The following is a 17,714-nucleotide window of genomic DNA, read 5'->3' as shown; positions in this document are numbered from 1 at the left end:
TGATACCGACTCGGAGGGGAATGAACACTTTGCTCGACCTGCTGAAAGGCCTAATAGATTAGGGGCTCCTGGACAAGCCTCTTGTCAGTCCTTCTTTCTCTGTGACCTAATGTACCCAGAACAGCTGTGTGAGGACGCTTAGCAGTTAGGCCATGATGACAAGTCATTGCTCAGCTTGATATATGAACTACTACATGTGAAACTGGAGTTTGTTGAAGGGTATGATGGCATGGCTGTGCAAGTATCAATATGTTCTTATCATACAAGTATGTATCTTTTGGTCAAAGGCGAGCATGAAATCTTTAGGTGCAGGTGAACTTTAAACCAGTAATAGGATTATATATCTAATGTCAATGTTGAACCAATTTTCTTATCATTTTATAAATAAAACAGTTACACTCTCAAACAGAGTTGAGATCTGCCATTTAATTCAAGAAGGGTCATCTCACCAACTCAAACAGCCCATGAATTATATTCTGTACAAAGCAATAACATTCAGATTCATGTGTATAAGTATGAAAGTTTGTATACACTACTTTTGATCTGGCAAAAGTAAAATGACAAAAATTCTAAATGAACCCGTTTACAAAAAACTGAGTGAAGATATCAAAACAAGCCTTTGAAAACAATTAGACCCGTTGTGAAACATATATTGCAGCTTTGCATCCGAGCTGTATTGCATTTTTTAGTAGCCAGTATCCAGGTAGCTGAAATAAAAAACAAACAAATAAAACAGTGAATCACAAGGGTTTACATGACATTCAGTAAAATCTGCAAAGACTAGAGTACTTTTATGAATAAACATTGGTTTAAATATATTAGCATTTTATTATTTTAGCAGAGTTCAATACCATTAGGTGTGTTTTGATCAGCTTTATGTGAAACCAAAGTATTTGTGAAGACTGTTCATTGCGAGTTAAATTTCTTTACTTCCTTGATACTAAAAACAAACTCATATTGACTGAATGACATTTGAACCATCAAGCAAAGCAACACAAACATTGTTAACCAGATTGTGGAGGATACTTACCGATTCAGCATCATGCTCTAGTCCTGTATCATGATGCTCCAACTCATCGTCTCGGAATTCCTTTATGACCTATTAAAACATACCCCAGGACATTCATTAAGAAAGTGAACTAACTCAGATTGAACCCCAGCAGCGTCTCTGCTGGATGCAGGTTTGAAGCATCTGGAAAGTATCCAGAGAGGCAGTCCGATTAACCAATGACTAAATGCCAAATCTATTTTTCGTTGAATTAGTAACATTATGTGTATGTGAACAAATTAAATACACTGTTCTGGTATGTGGAGTGGGTCCAAACTAGAAAAGACAAACTGCGACCTGCAACAGCGCTCAGTGACTCAATCTCAGGCTATGTCCGTTTTAAAACTGAGTTATAAAACTTAAAACGATCTCCATCCACATGTGTTTTTGCTCTGCATCAGGAATAATCCCCATCCGTCCCTGTGCATGCAGGAAGCAGATTGTCTACTCTGCAGTTGGTTGCTTAGTTACAGAGATACTACGGACAAGAAACAACAAGAATGAAAAGAAAGATGAGGGAATCACTTTCTTGGACCGAAGATGAGGTGGAGCTGTTATCGACAGTAAGTGTTTAGAACGTTTTGCATTCACTGCTGTTAGTCCAGTCGTAACACTCCTGAGCTCCTCCATTTCTTTCTATCTTTCTTACTTTCTGTGATAATCACATTATACAATAGTTTCCTCGAGTAGTCGTGGAGTGCACCGCTTTCATGCTGGAATCAATTTGCCCTCACACTCAAATGGTTCACAGGGAATGAGGTCCATGTGTAATTCATTCAATAATTCAAGTACATCGCATTGTAAACACCCTCACTTACTGCTGTTCACTCCCCTTAAACTGTAGCAGAGATGTGTTGGATTGGTGTCGATGCAAACTGTTTTTAGGAGGAAGTATTCAGTACTGCGTGGTTGACTCACTTTTAAAAGTTCAGTGTATCTCTCTGGGTCCTCTTCCATCAAAGCTCTTATCTGGCTGTTGTAGTGCTCGGAGATGCTCTCCTCCACCGCCACAGTGCACGCCATGGCCCCCTCTTTCCCCAGCAGTGCAGTGGAGGCCCCTAGTGGAGATTTCAAAGAAGAGATGTACACATTATGATATGATAAATCAACAAATCGTTCCATAAAAACTGCAGCAGATTTACTAGGGAAATAAGGTTCAGACTCAGCTACCTAAAATAATGTATTTATATACTTGTTGGTTATTACATCAACTTTTAAAAATATCTGTCTCTCTTACAGAAGACACATCTTTAACCTGAGGTATATCATCATTTAAGCAAAGGCAGCATTTAAGACTGTGACAAAATCTTTTATGAAGTAGTCTTGCTCTTGAGGGTAAGTTTGTCTTTTAATTGTATAAACTGTGCTTATGGGCTGTACTAACCTAACACAAACCCGGCGACATTCCAGAGGGGTAACAGTGCTGTGGGTCGAACTCTGTTCTCAGCCAGAATTTCATCGAACTTCTCGAGGTGTTTCTTTTCTTGATCCCACATTTCCTGAAGCAAAACGAACATGAACATAGCACAGTTACACAGGAGCGGAACACACATGTACAAGTTTTATTTGTGTCACCAAACAGCAAATAAGCAAGGTGCAGTTTCTACATGTTTGAGTTGAGTCGCACTTACAGTGTTTTCGCACCTTAAAGTCTCAAGATAAAGAGCATACAAAAACGTAGTGTTTCTGTTTGAATTGAGACAATAAATGAACACAAATTTTGTTGACACTGTAATATCACTGTGGTATTAACACCAGCCAAATGAACACGATCCTGTGAGCAGATTCCAATCCTTTTTCTTTTTCTTCTATTGTCTGTCTCAAAAAAAATTATCTTTTCACACGGCAAACAAATGCAACCATGGCTCTGTTTGATCCAGACCGAGACCACCGGTTTTGCTGAGACAAAATTTCAGTCGGTTTTGTTTAGACTTTTAGACTTTTGTCTGAAGCTCCGGACCAAAAAATGTAGGTGTGAAAGCCCATAAGCAATATTGTTTTGTATGAAAATACAACCGAGTTTCTGCCCACACTAAAATCTAATATCAGATCTAAATATGTAGAAGGTGCACCCCAAAAAAACTACTTTATTTATTGTATTCCAGAGAAACATCTGGAGAGGTTTGAACCTTACAATATCACTGCTTCTTTTGTTGTTATCCATTAGAATGCTTTGAGTTGAGGGAATTCAAACCCTCCCTTGCTGGTTGTATTGTTTTGTGTGTAGATGAGGTTTAAGATGTAATTCACTAGTCACGCAGCACAGTCTCAGCCTGAGGGCAGACCGACTTACTGCCCTACTTCCAAGCTACGTGTCACACTGTGATCAGACCTGGATGAGAGGTCCGATCCTGGATCGACCCAACACCGCCATCTGGCCGGCGTAGATGCGGTTGGCCCCGTATTCGCCCGCATGGTCCACGCGCAGGACTCGGTGCAGCATCTCCTTCTCCTCGGCGTCTCGCGGGGGCGGGATTACGCTGTAGGCACGCGAGCTCAGCAGCAGGGGCGCTGTTACACCACAGTAGGAAAAACATGATGCTAGCGTTAGCTTCTCTGAGGCTACAGAGGAAAGTTTTGGCCCCTTCAGGAAAGAGTATGTCCAAAATATTTCAAAGCATGTAAACTACATTATTGAGTCACTGGCTTCCACCTTAAACCGTTTGCTTTAAAACATGTTGTAAATAAAGACACATAACGTTGTTGTCATGACACATTAGCGTAGTGTCCACAAAGCTCCTGCTACACTGGGAGTCTTGACCTGTAGCTAGCTAATAGTGATACGTGCCCACCGCAGACACACCGCAGACACACGGGTGTTTTTAGCATTTTAGCACATTAGCGCTTGGGCTGCTAACCTCACTGCTTATCCTTACCTCTGCATTTTGAACACTGACGAATCAGCGCTGGACCGACCACATGAGACCAGTCGTACAAAGCTGTGTGCGCGGCTCTCTGCATGGCGGACACGTTCTGCTTTAACCACACGTGTTATCAGAGAAACGTTACGAAAAGTGCAAAACTGTCATTGAATGTCAGAGGGTGGACGTGGCGCAGGCGTATGACGTAAGCGCGTCGCGACTCGCACAACAGCCCCCATGCAAAATTATAGTGCATATTTCTTTTATGAATATCAAGTCCAGTGTGTTAAAATTGAACTGCACATTTTCTTGAGGTTTCATTCATTTTTGTTATTATTAAAAAAATATCTGTCGACCATGATTAATATTTATTTTATTTTTTAATCAAATGAAAATGTACCTCTGATCGTAGTTTATGGAAGTTTTGGGGGGATGTTTTATACAATTTGATGTCTTACACCTATACATAAATAAATACATAGATGAATACATAGATAATGACATGGATAAATACAAAAATAAATACATATCACCACAGATAAAAACCAGTTGAATCCAGTAAAATCACAATGAGTGGAGCATGGTTGTCAGCCTGCAGATCCAGGGTTTCTCCTAAGGTGGCAGATGTTCATCTTAAAAATAAAAGGTCATAAATAAATTGGGCTATTTCATTTTAGTCTGTTGAACATAACAGGTCAATAATAAGTTTGTAGGCCTCAAGCATTTAGCTGCAAAAAGAATGGATTAAACAGTTGTTCAAGTGCAAGGTCAACTGAAGCACTAATTAACTCACGTTGTATTAGTTATTTGGCCATAAGTACAATAAAGTTGAGATTTATTGATATTATCATTGTTTACTTTTTGTAGCTCACATCATTTTTGGTCTTATATGGATTGTATTAATCAAAAGGTCCCAGAGCGATGTGTTGTGAAGTCCTCCATACGGTCTCTATAGCTGCATATTGCTGCGCACCATCACAGGGCCATGCTGAGTCTGTCTCAGCAGGTCCGACCGGTCACTGGTCTTTTACAGGGCAAAGACGTAGCACAAGCAAACCCACACTTAATTGGCAGTTTGGAGTTCACACAGTTCACCTGGCCCACATATCTGTGGTCTGTGGGAGGAAATAAAGTAAAAACAGACAATTATCTTTTGGCCAGACACTCTCGGCCTTTCTGTGTCAAACAGATCATAAGTGCATCCTTTGTTTGGGCTTGTTGTGTAAGAGTGAAGAGGACAAAAATAAAATTAAGCAAGTTTGTAGAGTGATCAGAGAAATTGTTGATGGTCTACAGATGGCAGTGTTGCACAGATAAAGGGGGTCTGGGGCACATCTTGCACTGTAAACACCTGCAGGTCCCAGCTTTCATTGTTTCCGTTTGAGTCAAATTGTTTGGAGGGCCACAGTGCAACCATGCAGAAGGATTAGATTTCACCTATCGAATGCAAAAAACTAAAAAATACACTCAGCCTTCAGTCACACCATCATTTACTTTAATTGCATTAGTCAGCTTTTTTTGGAATGCCTATATAATTCCGGTCTTTGTAAAAAGGACTCACGAGTCTTTCTGGAAAGCACATAAAATAGAGCTAGGACACAGGAATGTGTGGAATGATGGGGTTGACTGCTGAAATGTGGTGATGGTCATGAGTAAACAAGGCCAGGACGGTGAATGGTGGGGTGTGTCGGTTTTGTCTGTGTGTGTGTTTGTGGTGAGACACCGGTTATGTGTTTCCTTATCTGTCTGTCTGACTGTGGGTGGCTACGCACGTGTGGCTGCACTTCTGGAGGTGTCGATTACCTTTTGGGTTCTCGTGCGTGAGAGTGCAGAGGTCAAAGGTGTGAACGAGGCCAAAAGTCCCAGGTTCACAACTTGTCATTTGTTTTTTTGGTAATATAATCAACTGCAACTTTCAGTGGGAATTTACAGGAATTTACGTCACTACAACCCAGCATCAATTGCTATACGTCAAATAATTAATGTAACTGTATATACGTATTGTTATGTTTTTTTTGTTGGGGTTTTATCCACTACTTATGTTGCTGATGATCCATATTGTGAAATTTATTTTTAAAAAAAATTGTAAATGTTTGAATGTAAACTAAACTAAATGTTTAACGTCAACCCAGACAGATCCTGTGATCATGACATAGTATCGTGACTAAGTCTTGTAAAGGGAAACTTTGTCACACTTTGTACATACTGGTTTTAAAGGGGCACTCAACACATGAGGTTCAGTGGACCCATCATGGAAATACTGAGCTGAAAACAGATGTCTTCAGAGGCTCTAGAGGGAGCTGTTCTAAGAAAATAAACCTGATGATGTAATTTAGTCCCATAAAGCTGCATAATGCCACATTAAAGGGATAGTTCACCGAAAAATTTAAATTCTAATTATCTACTCACCACTATGCCAATGGAGGGGTGGGTGAAGTGTTTGAGTTCACAAAACACATTTGAAGTCTAAGGGGTAAACAGTGTTGCAGCCAAATCCAATTGAATTGAAATAAATGGGACCCCTTCTTCAGACGTAAAAAAGAAAAACTGAAAAAAAAAAAAAATAGGCCTCCATACTGCTGGACATTCATGTTCGTCTCGAAACAATGTCATTAACACTGTGTTTCTACCCAGGATACCAGGGACAAAAATAATACACTGGATATAAAAATGGATGCAGTGATGCCTTTAAGTGCCTGTATTCTCTTGAATGACCAGCAGAGGGCGACTCCACTGGTTTAAAAAAAAAAAGTCGGTTTCTTTAATAGTCTATGCGTTTATTTTTTGATCTGTAACATCAATAAACATTTTTTTAAAGAGTTTATGGTCTCAATGTCTTATGTTTCAAATCTTCAATACAGCATGATGTTCATTTTGTAAATTACTGTCCCATTTAGAGTAAAATAGATGATAAAGCACAGTATGCAGTGTCCTCGAACTCTCGGCCAGGCTCAACCCCAGCTCCTCCTGATATGTTTACTTCAAAAAACCAAGATGGATGAAAATTAAAAAAATATTTAAAGACACTTAAAGATATCTTGACCTAAAGATATCTTGCTCAATTTTGAACTCTCATAAATAAAAAAAACTTGCTGTTACTTGTTTGTCTTGGGGGGCAACGATAACAGATTGTAAACTGAGAATTGATTTTGCGTCAAGATATGTGTTCACCTAAAGAATGTAAGTACAACATTCAGTCTCTTTTAGCTCTGTTTTCAATCTCAACAAACTCCAGTGAGAAACATCTGCTTCTTTGGTCACAAAAGTTTCCTCACCACATTCATCAGTTAGTTGCTGTGTGTAGTTATGCAGTGTAGGAGGGTTGTAGGAGCGTTCTGACAAAGACCGCCTGCTGCTTAAGACACGAATACTATAGTTTTCAGACATGAACTCTTTGCCCCTCATATATGAAGAACGCAGCAGGAGATTGTCTGGGTCAAATGCGTTCACAACAACAGGAAAATGTCTGGAATATTCAGGTGAGGGGTGGCGCCGGGGTAGAGCAAGCAAGAGGCAGGAGATAATGTATAAGTTCTTCTGTGGAAATCATGTTTTTGTTTGCAGCACATTGACACCAGCCTCAGCCCTTATCACCAAAAGCTCTTGAATCTCAGAGTTGACGCTATTGTTTGTGTCGACCACGAGTGTGACACTTCTATTCATCCTGTGATATTTGATTTCTTCCAGTTTTGCATACATCGTATGTTGTAAACATCATGAATACACCCACATTTTCAGGACATTTTCCATTGCCAGGAAAAGTTGCAGATAATGTCCAGGGCAACTGACTAAAGCCCCTCACAAAATTATCAGGAAAATGTCTGAAAATCTGTGTGAAATCTGCTTATGAGAGCTTTGAGATTGAACCAAAAACCCTTTCTCATTGACACATTTACATCGACTATAGGTACTTTGTGGAAGACTAGAAGTAATCCTTTAAGATCCTAATTATGTTCACATATTACTTATTCTAAAATAACCAACAATTAATTCACAGAAAACCCAGGGACAGGTAGTATTATTTCTACAAATGAGTAATGTTTTTTTCTAATGATGTCTAATGGTGAAGCTGCCATTTATAGTCTGCTGTGTAGACTGTAGTCAATGGAATTGAAGGAGTCCATCCATAAGGCCAGGGGATGAGGGGGCAGTGGGGGCCTGACAACAAACTTTTGCCTGAGACATCGTGACAGTTTAATCCAGGCATGGGTGTGAGGAGTCAATGGATGAACGCCTGAGCACTATTTGATTAATGATGATGTCAGGTCCTTGTGAACCTTCAAGTGAAGCTAATGCCTGGTTTTGATGTTTGTGGACAGGCTGGAGTTGGTCTGACACACTCAGGCCACATGGTTGGAAGATTTGTGGGGAGAAAACTGAGCCTTTCAGCGCAAGTGGTTTACAAAGGGGCTTTAAAGGACCGTCTGACAGGTGCAACGTCTATCCCCAGTGAGTAAACACTCCCTCTCACTTTGCAGCGGATGGATGAAGTAATCAACAGTTAAGTCTAAAATTTGGTAGTTCAACTGAGGGAAGGAAAGAACAAGAGAAAGTGTGTGTTTTTCTTGCTCTTTAGTGTGTTGTGACTGATGAGTGGATTAAAGAGCAAACCGCAGCGCTGGGGAAAGCGTGAGAATGGCTTCTGAACGTACCTGTATGTATATGTGTCTGACTGTGTTTGTGTAATGTCTGCATGCATCCATGGCCATGTGTGAGTCTGCACACCCTCGCTCCGAGGCTCTGGTCAGACAGTGCATAGCTGTGGTGGGACACAGGCGTGAGTCAACAGTGTCTGCTCTCACTGAGAGAAGACATGATAGGTCTTGTCTGATTTGGTCCCCGACTGGTGTGGTGGGACAACCTGTGTGTGTGTGTGTGTGTGTGTGTGTGTGTGTGTGTGTGTGTGTGTGTGTGTGTGTGTGTGTGTGTGTGTGTGTGTGTGCGTGCGTGTGTGCGTGCGTGCGTGTGCATGCATATTTTATGTGAAATTAGTAATAAGATATTAATATGAATATATTATTATGTGTGCAAGTGCAAACACTGATGCAGGTAATAATAATGTTTTTGACGTCTTCTCTCAAAAAATACACACAATTCAATGACGTTCTATTTGTACAGCACCAAACCACAACCTATATAATATCAAAGCACTTTACATTGAAAGTTCCCGACCTTATAGAGAAACCCAACAGTTCCCACAATGAGCAAGCACTTCAAGACTGTGTGGGGTGACAGGAAAGAAATGCGGGAGAGCTGAGAGGTGGGTGGAATAGAGGAAGAATGGGGGAGAGAGAAGAGGGAGAGAGAGACCAGGAACAATTGTGAAACTTTTGTATTAAAGCTTAAAGCAGGCATAACTGGTTTTAATGATGACAACTTGAATGACGCCCAGTAGAGTGCATACCTGCACCAAGGCCAAACAATCCCCTTGTGAAACCACATTTAAATTCATTACACCACAATGAAAATGTTGAAAAATCTTGCAAAGTTAAAAATTTGGAATCCACACCAACTTTTAATGTGTTTTGTCCAGAAGTTTTTGCGTAATTCTGCTAACTATCACACAAGCAAACAAATGCAGACAGAAACATAACCTCCTTGGTGGAGGTAATAAAAATAGCGATATTTAGATGTTATGATGTTATTATTGATAACAGCAGCAATGCTAGCACCCATAAAACAATACAAAAAACAATGTATTTAATGATGTATATTGCAATTGCACTTTTGTTGAGAGACTCACATGGATACACTACCTATGATGCAACCAGATAATATGTACAGTCCTCACATCATCACAGGAGCAGAACTGAAAAGTTCTCATGAGAAACTAAACTAGATGTGTCTGACGAAACATCCACCTATCCATTAGATAATCAATTGAGGGATGCAGTGGGGAGGGGGCCAATCCCAGTTGATTAAGCTGCATGTGTTTAGATTGTGGGAGGAAGCCAGACTACCTGGAGAAAACTCACACAGCCTCTTAACAAGGACTTTGCATGACATTGGTTTGAATTGTGAACTTTCTTACTGTGAGAAAAACCACGCTATTTAATTAATTGTACTTTTGAATTTTGATTGTCTCTTCTAAAAGCTCTCTCTAAATATATTAAATACAATAGAGTTCTTTGAAATTGAAGTTGCATAGAAAGCATCTACCTACAGTTTCAGATTCTGCATAAACAAGAAACACAGGCAAGAAAAAAGACCCGTTACACTTGTGGCCCTGTAGAGGTTGTTGTCCACTGGGCCACTGTTCATAAGTACAGTTACGTAGTTCATATATATTATATAGCCTCCCATTTTAATTCAGAGTCACAGCTGGGAATTGGCTTCTGTCCCAGGACAGGATGTGTTTTTAGACTGTAAGGAGAAGGTGGGGCACTTACAGGGAAATATACAAGAACATGGGGAGAACAGTGGCCCCGTTTTTAAGCATGCTTAATTATTTCTTCTGCCATTTCCCTCGACCTGAATCAGTAAGGTTGACTATACGTTGCTTGTTCCATGTCCGCTGAGTTGCATACTTGTTTTCTGGTCACGTGTACATGTCCACGGTTCAATTCACATTTGAATTAGGGTCCTTGTTGGTCTGGTGTTCCACGGATGCAAACCTGATCCCACATTCCGTTCCGATCCATCCCAGCATGTGGCGCGGCCATACATTTTAGATGCAGACGTCTGCATAGGGATCCATGTGCACCCAAGCAGATGTGGACCATAGTGCACCCCAGTGGAGAGGCAGACACAGAAACTATCAATTGGCCTTAAGGCCCACTCTTAAGGGGCACGCTGTGAGGTGACAAAGCTAATTAGTGAGAACTTGTGTCACTTTTATTGTTATCTTAAGATCTAGTCACCTTTATTGCCTGCAACCTTTTTGATCCTCTTTATTCAAATGTCTAAGTGCAAGATCAGCAGCAGGAACGTGTTTTTAACAGCCTGTAGAGTTATGGTTGTAACAACCCATGTTGCATGTCACTTGGGTTTCATTTATGACCTTGGCTGATATCCACAAATACTGGTGGGGCTGCACTTGACAATATAAATTCTTTAACTGCATGGTATTCCCCTTAAAAACAACAGTTATTCATCCAAATTGGTACAAAAGTAGGCTGAGTGAGTTATGCAACATTGTTTAAAAAAGCCAACCGTTTTATGGTTTGGTGGTATCCCTCTGGAACAGGCAAGATGTCTGGTAAAATAGTATAAAAAAGAGGTTGAATATCTGATTTAAATTCTCCAAGTCTCCTAAAAAGCCACTCTAACCCTTTTTTATAGATGGCTGTACAAGATTAAAAGCCAAGAAAAGTGATTTCTCTTCCATTATTGAATTGTTTACACTCAGAAATCCATCCTGCACACCCTGCAGACCTAGTTAAATCACACTCTAAACCGCCTATTTTCATGGACACTGGAGAGTGTATTTAGCCCCGTCTGGTACAAGTTAAATGGCCCTTTTTTGTCTGGCAGTATTCCTTCGTGTTGTTTTTTTTGCAGCAAAAACGATCAGAGATAATGTCTAAATCTGATGCTTATTGTGGGGGGGATTGAAAAACTCATACATGTTCAGGCAGTGCTCATCAAGACACTGGGAGAGATTTCTGAATGAACCAGGCAGGTAATAAGTGCCATTTATGCTAGGAAGCTGAAAACACATTCATAGCAGCCCAATATAAGACGGAAACATGTTAACAAACTCAGGAAAATGAGTTAAAAGTACAGCGTAGTCATCTGAGATTATATTTACCTCAAGCTCAGACAACTACTTTATGTAAAGAAGGTGTGCTCGGTGTGAGCATGAACCCAGAAAGGTGATGGGACACCTTGTTGATTCTTGAGTAAATTGTTCATATTTACTATTTCTATTACGACAGAGGCTTCCTGGATTTCTCATTCACGCTGATAGTCACAGACAGACGCAGATGCATTTAGGGCAACAATCCTTTAGAAGGGTGTGATGGCAAGCCACGCAGCCCTTTATTTATGAAACCTGTCATTTAACCAGCATTTCCTGTTAGCCACAGGATGTGGCTCATTTTGCTTTGGCGTCCCGGCCTTTGCTTTCCTATATGGTGTTTCCGGAAGTCATGTTTGTGCTCTGTGTTTTACAGAGAGCAAACTGTGGGTTACCAGTGTATGAGTACATACTGTAGTAGGCCTTCAAATGGGCAAGTTCAGTGTTGAGTGCTACTTTTACTGTAGTGTATGTGTCACTTTTTCAGCAGCTTTATGGCTGAATTGAGATGAAGGAAAATACGAAAGCATAGTATCAACCTATGGTATGTATTTGTGTTCCCACATACAGCCTCTCAGGAAAAATGTTATGTCCGGAGTTCAGTCCATTTCTGAAAGCAATTTAGAGTTAAAGCACAAAAACATAAAGTTACAAGCATTGAATAACTTTTGGGATCATTTTACCACTATGGTGCTTGGATTAAAACTATCAAGCTCCCATTAACTGTCTTTGTTGCTGTTATTGTGAAACATCCATGACTCCAATAGTGCAAAACGGCTGGCAGTAGTCTAAAAGACATCAAATATAAGGTGAAGCAGACCAGGATTAAGGCTGTGGCGGTATTCTGTGGTAGTCAGAACACAAAAATATGATATTGTAACAAGAGCAGCCAGTGGTAGAAAATTCTGCTGGTCATCTCGTCATTATTTTACCACATTGTACTCATCCCATTTGTTTTCCAGCCTGAAAAAGACAATGTTTTTACAGCGCGAAGGGAGTGGACAATTCTCCATTAAATGTCACAACCACAATTCTGGCCTCCCCCTCAGTTCTTCTTGGTGATATTTTTAGAGGAGCCTCGGCCCACAATCATCAAGTGAAATGGCAAGGAATTGTTTTTGTTGATGCTCGTCTTACCACTTCAGTGTGGTGACTCCTGATGAGCTGTGCCTCCATACGTCACAAGAGGCCAGGAGTGGGAGTCAGGCTCCAGGCTCTATTAAGGGGGGAGCCACTCTCCCAGGTTATTGGGCAGCTAGTGACGGGGACCGTCCCATGGATTTCCACTCGCTGCTATTTCAGGGCTACAGCAGGTCTGTTTTCGGTTTAAAAAGAAGCCACAACATCCTATTAGAGAATTGTTAAAGTAATTGAGCAGTGTTTACTCATAGAGTCTGCCTGGTTACACTGGAGCTCCTGAGGCTCTACAGATGGTACATGAGAGAGAGCAAGGCTATGGATGGATGGATTGATATACAGTAGATGATGGATGGATATACATTATATGTATGTATGGATGGACCCACGGATGAGTGGATAGGATCAAATTCAGTGGATGGAAGTTAGGCTCTGGTTTAATGCAAAACCTCCAGGGGTGGGGCTGCATAAGCAGTGCATGCTCCTCCACACACATAGACACACAAACACAAAGACATACAAACACACACACACACACACACTCACACACACACACACACACACACACACACACACACACACACACACACACACACACACACACACACACACACACACACACATACACAAAGAATCAATGTAGAGATGCTGTGTTTTACATGGTGAACCAGGTGAAGTAATGATAACTGATGACAACATGCTTGTTACTGTATGAATGTGTGTGTGAATGGGTGAATGTAAAGACTGAACTGTAAAGCACTGTGAGCGGTCATCTAGACTAATAAAGCTGCTATTTAAATACACAACATTTTGCCATTCAAACAACAGCTGGCTAAACTAGTAGCGAATTGTTATGGAGAAACTAAAACAAAATCTGACTATCTGTAGTTCAATGGGTGGATTGGTGGATGGAGGGATGGATGAAAATACAAGTTACATATTTTTATAATTATGTCTCAATCCAAGGCCCGTTTTTAAGTATATATCTAATCTGTTACTTGCACAACTTCTATCTAAACCCCAGTTTCCATATATTTCAGTACAATTTAAATGTGTGCTCAAATCATAATGAAAATAAGTCCATTGCACCAGAGATGAAGTAGTTTGAGTGTTAAACCTCTCATTTCTCGCCTGCAGCTGTAAAAGTCCTGCCATGCTGTGTCCCCCTGGCTCCACTTTGTTTAGAGGTTGCCTCAACCTGTTTGGACTGTGGCTGGGTTACTGTGAGGCACGGCCAGGTCAGATCCAACCAAAGCTCACCACTGGCTGACACACAGAATACAGCGACCCAACATTATGCCTGTGGCCTCTGCATGCCTTCCACATTATTCTGAAAGAGTGTGAAAGCGTTGGTGCATCATCTACCGAGATTACATTCAAAGAGTAAATCCAGGTGACTCTTCACAAATTATAGTACTTGTTTCTTTATTGTCCAAACCTTTGGAAAATAGAAGAAAAGTAATCCGTCACATAATAAAATCTCATTTCACAAAATTCCTAGTTTTTAGTGTGTGTCAGAAGATTTAATTTCAGCCGGAGGCATACTAACAAAACAAGTGTCACCAGTTTTGGTCACTAGAAAAAAATACATCAGTTCATCATCACTATCATTGAAAGACTGAATGACCATATCACCAGTTTTCTTGAACTCAAACCTTAGGAAACAAAAGACAAATGGTGATGCAACTGCTAAACATGCTGTCAGTCTGTGATGAAACTCAAGAAGACGTGGAAAACACTACTTTCATAATTTCAGTGATGATTGTTCCTTTGCATCTGCTTTTCTTTACAGTGATAAGTCATCATTGGCTCTACCACCAGGAGCCAACACATTCCATTCTTATATTTAACTTTTGTTGTGTTATTTCTCTACTGAGAGAGTAAACAATACCTTCCAACTGGCCACTTTTTTTAAAGATATAAGCTCATATTAGCACAATAAATGCAAAATATAATGGCAAAGAAGTGTTTATTTACAGCGCGTGCACCAAACCAGCTTTGCCGCATCTCTGCCGTTCTGCCGACTGGCTGTTATCGCGCGTGGTTTTCCTCTGACGGGTAATCACAGCACCGGCTCATTCAGACACCTTCTGGTTCCAGGACTGTTGGGAAGATGATGGCAAGCGAATTTGCAGTCTGAGAAGAAAAAGCACATCTTTACTGTGTCTGAGGTTTGCAGATGTCAGGCTGAGATTAAAAAAACAAACAAACAAAAAACTTGGGCCCTGGCAATTACTGTCCTAATTCTAAATTTGTTCTGCAACCAATTTGTCTCGTTGCATGGGGTGACTAAAATAAATAGAGTAAATATCATGTGCAAGGAGCTGGTTGAGGTCAATTTTGGAGCTTTTCTGATGAGCCTTTAAATACGTGGCCCTCCACAGCATCAGTTTGACATTCCGGGAAGTACGCATAGTTGCTTTCTTGCTGAGAGTTACAAGAGGAATTCAATGCCTGTCCAGTAAATATGCAGCTTCAACCAACAGTCATTTAGCTCAATTTAGTAAAAAAGAAAAACAAAGAAGGAGGTTTTGCTTAATTTTGTTAGCACAAATTAGCTCACTGGAACATCTGCACAATCCATGTGGACACACCAGTTGTGATTATGTACGTGTGTGTGTTACTAGTTTTGTGGAGACCTCAAACTGTTTACACTGTCACCTTCTGGGGACAAAAAGCGAGCGACACGTCTCCACTTCATCTTACTGTCCGCAATTAAATAAAAAATGTCCTGGACACAAAAGACAGTAGCAATTAGTGGAGGAAATTCAATATCAATGTCCTGCTGATACATAGTCTTGACCACAGCATAGTCGCAGCTGACAATAGTGATGTTTCAGCCCGTTTATAGCATCAAATGACCAATTAAAGAATAGCAAGTGATAAGAACTACCTAAAATCACAAAAAACATCTTTGAGTGTGTGTGTGTGTGTGTGTGTGTGTGTGCGTGTGTGTGTGTGTGTGTGTGTGTGTGTGTGTGTGTGTGTGTGTGTGTGTGTGTGTGTGTTCATTTCTTTAACATTATGTGGCCTATTTGGACGTCGTATGAATGAGTAGCTCCTCAGTAAGGTGATACATACTTTTAGGCTCATGTCACTCACAGAAGCTTGTGAGACGGGTCTAGAGTCTGAAGGCTGATGAAACAGGTCTGACACACACACACACACACACACACACACACACACACACACACACACACACACACACACACACACACACACACACACACACACACACACACACACACAGTATCATCCTCGTCATATCAACTTGCACAGCACAGCAGTCCTGTTGACAGACAGGAAGCAGGTCGGAGTCAAAGCTCAGTCTTGTGGAGCAGTGAGAACAGATTGAGACGGCACTGTGGGTAAAAGCGGGGGGGAGCAAAGCGGAAGACGGAGCCCAGTTATAATTGCTTGCGTAGGCACATCTGAATTTACAGGCTGCACTAGAACTGTGTTACTCATTTAAGACTGCTTATTTAAGAGCAAGGAGCGAGAGAGAAAAAATACAGATTTTGTTCACTTGTTCCTTAATCGGTTTTAGGCCCCTCCCTCTGCTTTGCTGTTGCTAAATTTGTCCCCTCTTGCTCAAACGTAAGAGGTCAAAATGACACCATTATTTTGACTAGACTGTTTTTCCTCCGAGGGAGAGAAGCCAGAGGAAGTGTAGGTGACCTAGACTGGTTAACCACTTCTTGACCACGGATTGGCTGGGGCACTGCCGCCCCCGCAGCCACCCTCTGCATCCACTGCCTGCCAGGTCCACATTACTACTACTATACACCATGACCACAAGTGGCCTGCTCCACTGCCAGCCTGCCATCAGGTCCATGCTGGGTCCTCTCTCTCTCCTCACTGATGTAAACAGTCTGCAGTCGGACCATCGGCGGGTGCAGAGCTCATTTACAGACCAGATGTGCATTCGTTTGTATGCACTGACCCGTTTTGGGCCTGTATCAGCAGTGTGCACAGCGCTCGCTCTTCATTGCATGTGCACAAATCTGAATGTTTGTGTTGTTTTCGTGCGACATTTGCTCTGAGCATTGCAACACCTCCAACCTCAAGCTGCTCTCTGGTTCAGATCAGCTGAAGAGACCCGCCTCGGAGGCTGCAATGAAGTTTATTCTGGACGCAACGGGGGACATTTTAAACTATCCCAATCAAAAAAAAGCCACAGAATGTATGAACACATTTGCTAACAACCTTTTCTGCACAACAGACAACACGGCAATTTCAGGACGACGCGTGTGAAGAGAAAGGTTCTCACATACCCATAAAAATGTACCCCCACAGCCAAACACCAGATGTTGTCATGCGTCTACTGTTGATTAGAAAACACAAACACTCAGCCGCAGAGATTCAAGCATGGCAGTTACGTGAGTTAAAACAGCGAGGGAACATGGGCCAAGTGTCTTTCTCTCTCTGTGTTTGGACCCTGGGTATTATTTGGGACAAAACGGTGCACTGTAAACACTGCAGCCTGTGCCACACACACACACACACACACACACACACACACACACACACACACACACACACACACACACACACACACACACACACACACACACACACACTCGCTCTCTCTCTCTCTCTCTCCACTTCACTGGCTGTGTTATACCACCTGTGGTGTTTCGGACCATTTGTTGGTGGTAGCGACATTCAGGTCAGGCTGTGGGACGGAGACATAACACAACAGTCAGTTAGACCCTGGATGTTGGCTTTGTTTAGATCTGTCTGACAGCTACATTAGACTCTGTTGCAGTCATTTATTTTCTCATAAAAGCTGCACAAAGGCTGAAGGCAGCAGCATAAACTCTGGGGACAGCAAATGGACATTTTGAACTTCCTGACCTTCTTACCAGAAACACACCCAGCACAAAATATTTACCCTCTGACCGTTACTTTTAACCACAGGTATAGCTCC

At 41.3% G+C, this 17,714-nt stretch overlaps 1 protein-coding gene and 1 long non-coding RNA gene across 2 annotated transcripts; one reads left to right on the top strand and one right to left on the bottom strand.

Moving 5' to 3' along the window:
- Positions 1-350: 350 nt before the first annotated feature.
- coq7 (coenzyme Q7 homolog, ubiquinone (yeast)) lies at positions 351-4,124 on the bottom strand. Its single transcript, XM_034594896.1, has 6 exons — positions 3,925-4,124; positions 3,381-3,559; positions 2,433-2,547; positions 1,967-2,106; positions 1,031-1,099; positions 351-707 (listed from the first exon to the last, which is right to left on the bottom strand). The coding sequence occupies exons 1-6, from the start codon at positions 4,007-4,009 to the stop codon at positions 630-632; spliced, it is 666 nt and encodes a 221-aa protein (XP_034450787.1). The 5' UTR covers positions 4,010-4,124; the 3' UTR covers positions 351-629.
- An 8,688-nt stretch (positions 4,125-12,812) lies between these two features.
- On the top strand, positions 12,813-14,278 carry LOC117765267. Its single transcript, XR_004614539.1, has 2 exons — positions 12,813-12,960; positions 13,922-14,278. It is a non-coding gene; the product is annotated as an uncharacterized LOC117765267 (long non-coding RNA).
- Positions 14,279-17,714: the final 3,436 nt, after the last annotated feature.

This window comes from Hippoglossus hippoglossus, chromosome 1 (assembly GCF_009819705.1).
Source record: "Hippoglossus hippoglossus isolate fHipHip1 chromosome 1, fHipHip1.pri, whole genome shotgun sequence".
Taxonomy (NCBI): domain Eukaryota; kingdom Metazoa; phylum Chordata; class Actinopteri; order Pleuronectiformes; family Pleuronectidae; genus Hippoglossus; species Hippoglossus hippoglossus.
The sequence above is the reverse complement of the archived record's forward strand: the minus strand, read 5'-3'. Positions and strand labels throughout refer to the sequence as shown.